A 13695-nucleotide genomic window follows, 5' to 3' on the forward strand; every position below is an offset into this window, starting at 1 on the left:
TTCAGTAACATAAATAAACAAATATGGCTGGAAGGATAACCCATATCTCAATAATAACCCTAAATGTTAATGGCTTAAACTCACCAATTAAGAGACACAGGCTAGTAGAATGGATCACAAAACATGACCCAACAATATGCTGCCTACAGGAGACGCATTTGATAGAAAAAGACATACATAGACTGAAGGTGAAAGGTTGGGAAAAATCATATCACTCATATGGACTTCGGAAACAAGCAGGAGTGTCCATACTCATATCAAATAAAATAGATTTCAAGCCAAAGTTAATCAAAAGGGATAAAGAGGGACACTACATACTGCTCAAGGGAACCATACACCAACAAGACATAACAATCATAAATATATATGCCCCAAACAATGGTGCAGCTATGTTCATCAAGCAAACTCTTCTCAAGTTCAAGAGTCTAATAGACCACCATACAATCATCATGGGAGACTTCAACACACCTCTCTCACCACTGGACAGATCTTCCAAACAAAAGTTGAATAAGGAAACTATAGAACTCAATAACACAATTAACAACCTAGACTTAATTGACATATATAGAATATACCACCCAACATCAAGCAGTTACACTTTTTTCTCAGCAGCACATGGATCCTTCTCAAAAATAGATCATATATTATGTCACAGGGCAACTCTTAGACAATATAAAGGAGTAGAGATAATACCATGCATCTTATCTGACCATAATGGAATGAAACTGAAAATCAATGATAAAAGAAGGAAGGAAAAATCATGCATCACTTGGAGAATGAACAATAGGTTACTGAATGATCAATGGGTTATAGAAGACATTAAGGAGGAAATTAAAAAATTCTTAGAGATAAATGAAAATACAGACACAACATATCAGAATCTATGCGACACATTGAAAGCAGTTCTAAGAAGAAAATTCATTGCATGGAGTTCATTCCTTAAAAAAAGAAAAAACCAACAAATAAATGATCTCATACTTCATCTCAAAATCCTAGAAAAAGAAGAGCAAAACAACAGCAAAAGAAGTAGAAGGCAAGAAATAATTAAAATCAGAGCTGAAATTAATGAAATTGAAACAAAAGAAACAATTGAAAAAATTGATAAAACTAAAAGTTGGTTCTGTGAAAAAATAAATAAGATCAACAGACCCTTAGCCATGCTAACGAAGAGAAGAAGAGAGAGAACTCAAATTACTAGCATACAGGATGAAAAAGGCAATATCACAACAGACACTTCAGAAATACAGAAGATAATCAGAAATTATTTTGAATCCTTATACTCCAATAAAATAGAAGATAGTGAAGGCATCGATAAATTTCTTAAATCATATGATCTGCCCAGATTCAGACAGGAGGATATAGACAACCTAAACAGACCAATATCAATTGAGGAAATAGAAGAAACCATCAAAAGATTACCAACTAAGAAAAGCCCAGGACCGGATGGGTATACAGCAGAGTTTTACAAAACCTTTAAAGAGGAACTGATACCAATACTTTTCAAGCTATTTCAGGAAATAGAAAAAGAGGGAGAACTTCCAAATTCATTCTATGAGGCCAACATCACACTGATTCCTAAACCAGACAAAGATACTTCAAAGAAAGAAAACTACAGACCTATATCTCTAATGAACCTAGACGCAAAAATCCTCAATAAAATTCTGGCGAATCGGATACAAAATCATATCAAAAAAATTGTACACCATGATCAAGTAGGATTCATCCCTGGGATGCAAGGCTGGTTCAATATACGGAAATCAATAAATGTTATCCACCACATCAATAGACTTAAAAATAAGAACCATATGATCATCTTGATAGATGCGGAAAAAGCATTCGACAAAGTACAGCATCCCTTTTTGTTCAAAACTCTCGAAAAAATAGGGATAACAGGAACATACCTCAACATTGTAAAAGCAATCTACGCTAAGCCCCAGGCTAGCATCATTCTGAATGGAGGAAAATTGAAGGCATTCCCTCTAAAATCTGGAACAAGACAGGGATGCCCTCTCTCACCACTTCTGTTCAACATAGTTCTCGAAACACTGGCCAGAGCAATTAGACAGATGAAAGAAATTAAAGGCATAAAAATAGGAAAAGAAGAACTTAAACTATCACTATTTGCAGATGACATGATTCTATACCTAACAGACCCAAAAGGGTCTCCAAAGAAACTATTAGAGCTAATAAATGAATTCAGCAAAGTGGCAGGATATAAAATCAACACGCATAAATCAAAGGCATTTCTGTATATCAGCGACAAATCCTCTGAAATGGAAATGAGGACAACCACCCCATTCACAATATCCTCAAAAATAATAAAATACTTGGGAATCAACCTAACAAAAGAGGTAAAAGACTTATACAATGAAAACTACAGAACCCTAAAGAGAGAAATTGAAGAAGATCTTAGAAGATGGAAAAATATACCCTGTTCATGGATAGGCAGAACTAACATCATCAAAATGGCGATATTACCAAAAGTTCTCTATAGGTTTATTGCAATGCCAATCAAAATCCCAATGGCATTTCTTGTAGAAATAGAGAAAGCAATCATGAAATTCATATGGAAAAACAAAAGACCCAGAATAGCAAAAACAATGCTAAGCAGGAAGTGTGAATCAGGTGGTATAGCGATACCAGACTTCAAACTATACTACAGAGCAATAGTAACAAAAACAGCATGGTATTGGTACCAAAACAGGCAGGTGGACCAATGGTACAGAATAGAGGACACAGAAACCAATCCACAAAACTACAACTATCTTATATTTGATAAAGGGGCTAAAAGCATGCAATGGAGGAAGGATAGCATCTTCAACAAATGGTGCTGGGAAAACTGGAAATCCATATGCAACAAAATGAAACTGAATCCCTTTCTCTCGCCATGCACAAAAGTTAACTCAAAATGGATCAAGGAGCTTGATATAAAACCAGAGACAAGGCATCTGATAGAAGAAAAAGTTGGCTACGACCTACACACTGTGGGGTCGGGCTCCAAATTCCTCAATAGGACACCCATAGCACAAGAGTTAATAACTAGAATCAACAAATGGGACTTGCTCAAACTAAAAAGTTTTTTCTCAGCAAAAGAAACAATAAGAGAGGTAAATAGGGAGTCTACATCATGGGAACAAATCCTTACTCCTCACACTTCAGATAGAGCCCTAATATACAGAGTATATAAAGAACTCAAAAAATTAGACAATAAGATAACAAATAACCCAATCAACAAATGGGCCAAGGACCTAAACAGACACTTCTCAGAGGAGGACATACAATCAATCAACAAGTACATGAAAAAATGCTCACCATCTGTAGCAGTCAGAGAAATGCAAATCAAAACCACCCGAAGATATCATCTCACTCCAGTAAGATTGGCAGCCATTATGAAGTCAAACAAAAACAAGTGCTGGCAAGGATGTGGGGAAAAGGGTACTCTTGTACATTGCTGGTGGGACTGCAAATTGGTGCAACCAATTTGGAAAGCAGTATGGAGATTTCTTGGAAAGCTGGGAATGGAACCACCATTTGATCCAGCTATTCCCCTTCTGTGTCTATTCCCTAAAGACCTAAAAAGAGCATGCTACAGGGTCACTGCTACATCGATGTTCATAGCAGTACAATTCACAATAGCAAGACTGTGGAAGCAACCTAGATGCCCTTCAATAGACGAATGGATAAAAAAAAAGTGGCATTTATACACAATGGAGTATTACTCTGCATTAAAAAATGACAAAATTATAGAATTTGGAGGGAAATGGATGGCATTAGAGCAGATTATGCTAAGTGAAGCTAGCCAATCCCTAAAAAACAAATGCCAAATGTCTTCTTTGATATAAGGAGAGTAACTAAGAACAGAGTAGGGAAGAAGAGCATGAGAAGATGACTAACATTAAACGGGGATGAGAGGTGGGAGGGACAGGGAGAGAGAAGGGAAATTGCTTGGAAATGGAAGGAGACCCTTAGGGTTATACAAAATTACATAAAAGAGGAAGTGAGGGGAAAGGGAAAAAAAATACAAGGGGGAGAAATGAATTACAGTAGAGGGGGTAGAGAGAGAAGAGGGGAGGGGAGGGGAGGGGAGGGGGGATAGTAGAGGATAGGAAAGGCAGCAAAATACAACAGACATGAGTATGTCAATATGTAAATCAGTGGAAGTGTAACTGATGTGATTCTGCAATCTGTTTACGGGGTAAAAATGGGAGTTCATAACCCACTTGAATCAAAGTGTGAAATATGATATATCAAGAACTATGTAATGTTTTGAACAACCAATAAAAAAATGATAGTAGTGAAAAATAACTCACTGTGTTAAATAGAAAGTTTAAGTCCATATGATAAATGTATCAATGAAAAGACTGAATATTTTATAAGTAACAAGACATTTTCATAGTTTCAAAGTAACTCCCCACAAAATATTTATTAATCACAACGGGAAACAAAGCATAGTAGAGAAAACTGAAGGTCATCACCTAAATTGTGGTCAAAGTGAACAGAATAATGAAGAGGCAAATCAGAATCTTGTGATGATTTTATAAAGGGATGGATGATAAGAATACAGAATTATTTCTGTGAAATTCCTATCAAGGATTCAAAAACTGAAACCAATAATAAAGGAACATCAAACAAACTCAAAACGAGGGACATCCTAGTTCATGGTCTTCTATACTCAGCAAAGACTGAGGAATTCCTTCAGAGTAACAAAATTAAAGGGACATTACAATTAAATGCAATGCATAATTAAGGAAAGGATGATTTTGCTAGAATGATATTAAAACAACCAGGGCACTATGAATGGGACCTGGGAAAATAACCCCATAGATATTAACTTCCTGATTTTTGGAAAGTTATATTGTGTTTATGTTGGGGAATGTCCTTGACGGCAAGAGATACACACTAATGTATTTAGCAATGATGGGACATCACATCTTCAACTTACTCTCAAAATGTTCAAGGGAAAGAGTTCCTTGTAACCCCAAAAGAACAAAATAAATATCAAGAAAAGCGAAAGCCTTTCCAATTTACTAAAGACAGAGTCAACACATTCTCAGGGTGCACACGGCAGAATCAAAATATCCTTCATTTATGGAATGGAAAAGAAGGAAGAGCACGTCTTTTCCCCCTTGTAAATTGCCACTCATTTGGGGATAACTCCAGAGAATTATCAAGGAGCCAATTAGAGTCAGCTGCCTACAGAATTAAGCTTCCCAACCAAGTGAGCTATCCTCCCAGATGGAGGAAAAAGCGTTACAGGACACTACTAATCCCTAAGCAATGGATACATAGGCAATGCCCATGGCAGCTATAGGTTCAAGACCCATTGCTTTAGGGTCTTTATATCAGAATTTTCTATTTTTGTAATATTATGAAAGAAAGGTTCAAAAGCATAGCAGGGTGTATATGACACAAGAAGTTTTAACACTTATATCATTCATCTCATTCCTTAAGAAAGCAGTAGAACAAACAATTTTGTTCATGGACAGTCACAGAAAGTACAGCTGGCACAACTACTAGACAGTGGTACTTAATGTCAGAAAAGAACTGAAGGCAACAGATCTACCATAACAACACAGCGTGCTTACCTGTTGAATTAAAGAGGATTATATAGAAAGGCTCATCTGTTTCGGGGATACCATCTTCATTAACATATACAGATAGGCTCTGTTCTCTACTTCCAACCTCAAAAATGAGGGTTTCCTCTTTTTCAGCCGGAACAAAGTCTCCCTCTTTGGCTGTGGCCTTCCCATCTACAGTAGCATACTGGACGGTGCAGATAACATCTGCAGATCCATTTCTGAGGACTGTAAAGTTAGCAGTCTCTCCTTCCTGAACCCTCACCACACGAGGTTCTGAAATATCCATAGAGAAGGAACATGTGAGCCTTCATGATTCCATCTATGTATTTCCAGATAACCTTTTTCTTTTCTTAACAAGAAATTCCCAGTACTCTCTGTGCTTAAAATTTTTGCTCTGGGGCTGGTGCTATAGCTCAGTGGTAGAGCACTTGCCTAACACGTGGAAGACACTGTGTTCGATCCTTAGCATCACAAAAATAAATAAATAAAATAAAGGTATTGTGTCCCCCCCAAAAATAAAAGATTTGGCTGTGTTTCCAGCTCTGACATGAAGCCCCTCTGATTACTTCAACCATCAGCGGCCTTCCTTTTCCCTTAATTCCTACAAAATCCATTGTCTTCAGCATTCATTGTCTGACAGCACCCCTGTCAGTAAATTATGTATTATTTAAAATCTTCTGCCTACCACTTTGTATATATCATTTTGTAGCTGAAGTTTTAAGGTCTTTGAGAATAGGCCTGGATATCTTGTTTTATTTTTGCTGCAACACTTGGCAGAAGCCTGAGTATAAGACTAATTAATAAGCACAAATTCACTGGAGGCTAAGAATTGTAATCCAGAAATTCAAGAGGTTTAAAAGGTTCCCACATCAGTAAACTGACCTTTATACAACTTAGAAAAGTGGGATTTAAGAAAGAATTAGACATCAATTAAATCTCATCAATAAAAGATGCTTCATATAGCAAAAGTCAGTTCTAAAAAAAAAAAGCAGTAAATAGAGAATCCTTAACTAATATATCCATTAAACATTAGCTACTATACTTAAGTGGTCAGTCACTAGGTACAATATCAGGTCCTAAAGTGGCCAACCTCTGTATTAGAAGTAATCACACGGAAGTGTTTTCCTCACAGAGGAAAGATATACCTTGGCATTTAAAAGGAAGAAACATAGATAACAAAAAAGCACTTAATGTTACTTTCATTTTGCTTCAGAAGATATTTTGAAAAATGGTTTAAACTTCAAACAGACTGAATAACAATCAGTGAATGAATCATGAAATCATATGCAAGCATCAATTAATTACATTTTATTTAAAATGCTCAGTTAAAATTAATTTAAGTTATACACTGTTTAAGAAAGAAGCAAACTCATTCAAATAAAAATAGCAATACCACCTGCAAAATAAACGGGATCATCATTTCTTCTAATCCTTAGAGTTGCAGTTGTTTTATTTCCCACTTTAGCTCCTCCAGTGGCATTAAGTAGGATAATGGTAAATTCCTCCATTTCCTCTGGAATCTTTTGGAAAATGATATCCATTTTAAATCAACTGATTTATGCATATAATTACATTATGTATTCCTAAATTATTATTTCTTTTTAAAAAAAATGTTCTATTAGAAGTACTAATCTTTACTTCTATTTCTGAGGCTGAAGCTTATGAAAGTATTTCTATAAGACTCAGAACTCCCCCCCCCCAATTATTTTAATTTGTATTCATCCAAACAAGCACTTTACTTTAAAGTGTAATGGAAGTATACATATTTTGTCTTACATAAACTAAAAATAGATATAACCTATATCTATATGTATATAGATGTACCATATGTCTACAACTCTATATAGATATAGGATATATTTATTTATGTATCTATATGTACATACATATATCCTATATAAGTATAGGATATATATATGTGTGTGTGTGTGTGTGTTGTATATATTATTTCTGTAAGAAAATGGTAAACACATTTTTTGCTTATAAGAAAATAATGGAACACAACAAAATGAGCACTCAAAGGCCTCTTACATGGTTTACTGAGCTTTCACACAAGCCAGTCATAGAGACCTTACTTCAATGTCCTAAAAAGATGAGATATCCACATCTGAGCTTAAGTGAATCCCAGGTAGGCACTGTTTCTCTCTTACATCATTCCTATGAGCTATGCCTCTCCTCACCCTAAAATACAAAATTGCTGGTCTGTGGGAAAAGAGACAGGCCTTCAGAGATGTTCTAAGTGCAGAATCCTGAGGAAGGTTTACTCTCCATCACTAAGTTCTTTCTGGTTTTTATCAATAAGATGAGATAGCTTGTTGGATGCACAATCCCTTGGCACAGTGTCCTGATTCTCAGAATGCACCAGGGTACCCAGAACATGGCCTTTCTCCAAAGAGTCTAAACACAAGCTGAAGCTTAACCTCTCCCAAAACCACAAATCCCTGAAGTTTGACACATGAATTTCACCAACCACTATCAGTCTAAGAGTAAAGAATGACTCAGAGAAACCAAAAGCATAACATTGCCCTTTTGCCTCAGTCAGACACTGTCTTACCTGAGCTCTTTATACACACTTTTAACACAAAATGTATTACCAGATGTTTTGGCTTTAATGAAAAGTAGAGATTGATCAACTACAATAAGTGGAGAATTATACATGCAACATTTACCTCGTCTGGAAGGGAATAAATGGTGATATTTTTTGAAAATTCCTTATCTCCAAAGAAAATTGTCCCTTGCACAGGAATTACATCTTGTGTAAAGTCTGGACTAACCACCCATGAAACACTAACATCACCAAATTTTCCTCGATGTCTTATTACGCCATAAACAGCTGTGAAATACAAATAGGTAAACTACATATGAACATTCACTAAACATTAAAACTAGTAAAGAAATCGTTCCAATAAAGTAAAAATAATACTTTGTTTTAATAAAATCTAATTTAATAAAAGCCAATTTGCTTAGCATATCCCCCAAGGTTCACATAAAAATATATTATCCTATTTCCCCTCTGTAGATATAAAATTAATAAAATTACAAGACTCAATACTTTCCATCATAGTATGGGATCTTAAGAGTCATTTGGCATGGAGACAGATGGTGATTAATTAGATACAACTATCATAAAGTCCTGTAAGAATATCTGCCAAAGGCATTCAAAGGAAGACTGACCTACCTACTCGGAGTGATTTCCCTGCTCTGACAAGCTTTCTTTAAAAACAATATCTTTCTCAATGAATGCAGTGGTGCACACCTATAATCTCATTGACTCGGGAGGCTGATGCAGGAGGATAGCAAGTTCAAGACCAGCCTCAGCAACTCAGCAAGACCTTGTCTCAAAATAAAATTTAAAACTAGCTGGGGGTGCTGGGGTTGTGGCTCAGTGGTACAGGACTTGCCTAGCATGTGTGAGGCACTGGTTCAATCCTCAGCACCACATACCAATAAATGAAATGAGAATATTGTGTCCATCTACTATATATATAGTAGATATATATATATATATATATATATGTATATATATATATATATACATATATATATATATATATATATATATATATATATATCCATATAAAAGTTCAGGTAATATATATGTATGTATGTAATGGCTGGGAATGTAGCTCAAGGGTGAAGTGCTTGCCTAGCACACAGGAGGCCTTGGGTTCAATCTCCAGAACCACAAAAATAAATAGACAGATAGATGGAATATTTCTTACTTCCTGCCACTGCAATATTTTCCAGCAGTAACTCCTAGCTTTAATGTGTTCTCTATTGACTCATGCCTGGGTGCTTGAGGGCTCTGCATATGGTTAATTGAAATAAAAATATAACTGATGTATCATCACAATGCTAAGACAGACATAAAAATTGCAATCCTAAATATTATTTTTAAAAGGACCAATTTCTATTCTATGTGTAATTTCTAAAGCAGAATGAGCAACTGAAAATAATGGGTTACTGAAGAAATAAACTAAAAAATGATTAATTTCCTCTTCCATAAATAGAAACAAAATGTAAGAAACAGGAAAAATTACCACTGTAGATATTATCTGCTTTGCTTTCATTTATTGTCTCAATTAGACCATCAGAAACAAACTCTATAATCCCGTGAGGATCATCATTTTTTAGAATTGTTATGTTGACAACGGAAGCACTTCCCAACTTGCTTTCCCTTTCACCGTGGCTGCTGAGGACCACCCAGTAGTGCTCATCCAACTAAATGGAACATGTCAAATTAGTAAAAATGTAAAGTTGACATTTCAGAGCAAATAAAATATGTGTATATTCAAGAATATTAATATATTCACATTTTAAGATACATACAACTCACTGAAAAGACAAGAGAGCAGGTTTTATTCCTAAAACATATTTAGCATGTTCTCCTATCAGTTAAGAGATGCCAGATATACATATATATTATCCAAAAAGGGAAAAGATAAACAACAATCTATTCTAAATGGTAAGAAGTCAGGGACTTGTCACCGATGATCTAGTAGTCAAACTAATAAGAGTAACAAATATAAAATCTACATATGCATCAGTGTGTAAACATTAGGGAACAATATCTGGTTTCACTAATTCAAAAGTTAATTTTTTTCCTTTAAAAAAGTGATTATATAGCAAAATTTCAGTTCAAAACCATATCATTAAAAGTTCAGTTAATATGAATCACATAAAATAAGGTTTAACATGAATAAAGCTAAAAGGAGATAAAAATGGATCACACACTGAAAGTCTCAGAATGCTTGGTTTGTTTGGTATTTCTCTTTCAAGGACAAAATACATCACTCTAATTTGAATGAATCTTACTTTGCTTTTTGAGATTGTTTTTTGAATTTTCCAAACATAAGTATTTCTCATCCCTTCTTACATCTTCTTGACAATGTTTAAAATATTTGTGCTCATAACATGATAGATACAATCAATCTTCCACAAAAGCACAAGGGAAAAACAAAACCCCTACCTCTGGTATGCCATCCAGTCTTGACAGCAAGGTGATTACTATTTCTCTTTCCCCAGGTTTAAATTCCAGAACACCTGTGTTTCCATAGAATTCACTGCTGTCTCTGGGCTCTACTCGGTAATGTAGAAATTGTTTGACGAGAGCCCCCCTGGATCGAATAATGTGGAGCTCTACAGAATCCCCTTCCTTTAAAAAGAATCCACAAGATTTTAAATCCTTCTAGATCATTCTTCTTAAGTTGTGAGTACAGAATAAAGTTTCATACTTACTTTTATAACATAGGGTCCTCTGGAAGCAGGAGAAAATTCAAAAACTCCCCCAGGATCATCATTTTCCAAAATAACTAGGTCACGGGTAGTATATCCAGATTTCAACACTTGATTTTCCACATTTACCCTGGAGAAGGTGGAGGGGAAAACACACTTGTTATCTTTAGTCTACTTCTGAATTTGGTAGACTTCAAAGGCAATATTTACAATTCTTCCAGATAATAATAAGAAAGGTAATTAGGAATTAAATCTCAAAGCAAATTTATACATATTAAAATCACTTAAAACCAAAACAGCTTTAGCCACAACACTTATGGAAGAACTATTCTGAATTCACTGCATCTTTCCTTTTTGATTGAAACAAACCTGACATATGTACCCCAAGAATACACTAACAAAGAGTTATAAATGTATTTATAGAAAATATAAAAATTTACAGATTTTGTTCTAGTTTTAGAAAAAAAAATTATTTGCAACATGTGATTAGAGAATACCTTTAAATAAAACTTTTTATTTTACATACATTTGAATTTCTTCTAAAATTTCATTACATATGATTATATTATGTACAAGTTGGATAACTACACAGACTATGGCAAGCCACACTGATTTTTTTAAAAAATGAATGTAATATGATTAGACTTTTACGGATAGTTTTGTAGCTTTCAATTTTTTTTCTTTTAAAGAAAGAAGAAAATGGATCTGAGAAGCATGACATGTTATAACAATTCTTATATATTTATCAAAAGAATATATTAAATGTTATTTTAAGTTTCTGGTTTTATGCTTAGTGTGTAATTAGAATGATCAAAGAGACCACAAGGCTCTGAGGGCATAAAACCAGCAAGGTCTTAAGAATTCTCAATCCTGAAAGTTGCTCTAAAGTTTTCCAAATGTCACTTCCTATTGAACTAGAAAGTATTTGGATAAGATCTCAGAATCACAATGAAACCACAATTTAATATGTAGAAATATGTGTCAAGAACAGTTCACTCTATGAATAGACAACATGAACTGACATCTTCTCTTGCTTTTGAAATCTGACAACTGATACCTAGCATGCATGTGTTAACAGAAGAGATAATTCAAATAATACAACAATTATTTATTATATTGTTAATAGAGTAACATAATTTTCAGAGCAAATTTGCCCATATTTAATTTATATCAATATCTTCACTAATCAAAATTTCCTGTGTCCACATAAGCTAGGAGACAAGAAAAGTGGATTAAAATACAAAGTATAAAAGTCTACTCAGAACCAGGTACAGTAATACATGCCTATAATCACAGCAACTTCAGAGGCTGAAGAGAATCAAAGTTCAAGGCCAGCCTCAGCAACTTAGTGAGACCCTAAGCAACTGATTTTTTGAGACTCTATCTCAAAATTTAAAAAAAAAAATCCTCTGAGCATAAAACAAATGAATTTACTTTATTTTTTTAAATGTTCTTAAGATATGCTTCCCTTACATAAAAAGCAAATTTGAAAACCTCTTTATAAAACACAGAGTGAAAAAGCAAGACATTGCTTAGATACACTAAGAAAAATAATGGATGAGTTGAGATAATGGGTTGCCAATTCTCTGTAAGACAAACTTTAAGATTCATAAAAGATGTTGGGAAAAAAATTTCACCAGTAAAAGCACAATAATTGTTCTCTAGGTTATGAAAACTTAAAATTATGAGTTCTTCAAAATGTGATAAATTACCACATAATTTAAAATCCTCTGAAGTAAAACAGCATAATAAAATTGTTTCTCAAAGATTTTATCAAAAATTTTAAATGCATTCATAATTTGAAACTACTGGGATGAAAACATCCCAAAAGTTTCACATAATAGTCTCCTGTTATCATTAGAAAATGAAACTACACACAAACCATGCACAGCCAGGTGGATAAGCACAATTTCTCAAAACTTGTGATCATGCAGTGCAGCCTCATCACCAAACAGTCAGTTGCAAAATAAAATGGTGAATCACCAAAAACAAGGCATTATTTTGTACACTTACCCAAAATACACGACAAATCTTTCAGTTTCTACCCTGTCAATACAGAAAGAACTGTGGGCGGGGGTAAAAGGAGGCAGAGGCACTATTTGCCACAATTCACTGATACTGCTAGAAACTTAGAATGGCAGAGTGAAAAAAAAAAAAAAAAAAAAAAAAAAGCTGAAAGAAAGCCCCTTTCTTTTCCCCAAGAGCTACTAATTTTCATTTTATGGAAATGGTGCACACTGGGTCCTATCCATTGAGAAATGCCAGCAAGAGGTTCTGCAGTTCCCGCCTATGGAAGATGACCCGTGGCCAGCATGTCAAGACCCATTCAAGACATTCCTTCCCACCTCTCCAGGGTGCTTGTGCCTGCCAAGCCCTGCACATGCTCAAACCACAGCAGCTGAGCAAATCTCATTCAGTCTACTTACAATTACTTAGTAGCTTTAATTATGTTTTTTAAAGAAACTCCATCCTCAGATGTAATGCCAGTTCTTCGAGTTTGAGAAGTCACAACTCTATAAGCAATCTCTATGTTTCCCTGTTTGCACAGGAATATATTCAAGAAGCCCTAAGATATCATGATAACTTTTCATTACAACTTTATATCAGGAAATCTAAGCACTTTCAAATCCTCAATGTGTTTCATTTTGAAATAGTCTTGAAAAGCACACATTAAAAAGTAAAGGCTTTGAGCTGAATTTTTAAAGTCAAATGCACCACTGATAAATTACCACATAATTTAAAATCCTCTGAAGTAAAACGGCATAATAAAATTGTTTCTGATTTGGAGAAAATTAAGAGTATTTTTAACTAACTGGTATTGGAAGTAACATAAATTGTTTAGTATCAGGGCAACTTCAGTCTACATTTAATTGAAATACAA

General features: G+C 34.5%; 1 protein-coding gene across 1 annotated transcript in view; it reads right to left on the reverse strand.

The window, feature by feature from the left end:
• Positions 1–13695, reverse strand: part of ADGRV1 (adhesion G protein-coupled receptor V1) — a gene marked incomplete at its 5' end in the record, with an annotated part of 540732 nt that overhangs the window by 504419 nt on the left and 22618 nt on the right. Inside the window, 7 exons of the mRNA XM_081287826.1 lie at positions 5586–5852; positions 6976–7099; positions 8249–8412; positions 9620–9800; positions 10549–10734; positions 10818–10944; positions 12828–12860. Of these exons, the coding sequence (XP_081143952.1) occupies positions 5586–5852; positions 6976–7099; positions 8249–8412; positions 9620–9800; positions 10549–10734; positions 10818–10944; positions 12828–12860 (1082 nt within the window). The remainder of the gene's footprint in view (positions 1–5585; positions 5853–6975; positions 7100–8248; positions 8413–9619; positions 9801–10548; positions 10735–10817; positions 10945–12827; positions 12861–13695) is intronic.

This window comes from Spermophilus citellus (genome assembly GCF_964194105.1).
Source record: "Spermophilus citellus genome assembly, chromosome: 1".
Taxonomy (NCBI): domain Eukaryota; kingdom Metazoa; phylum Chordata; class Mammalia; order Rodentia; family Sciuridae; genus Spermophilus; species Spermophilus citellus.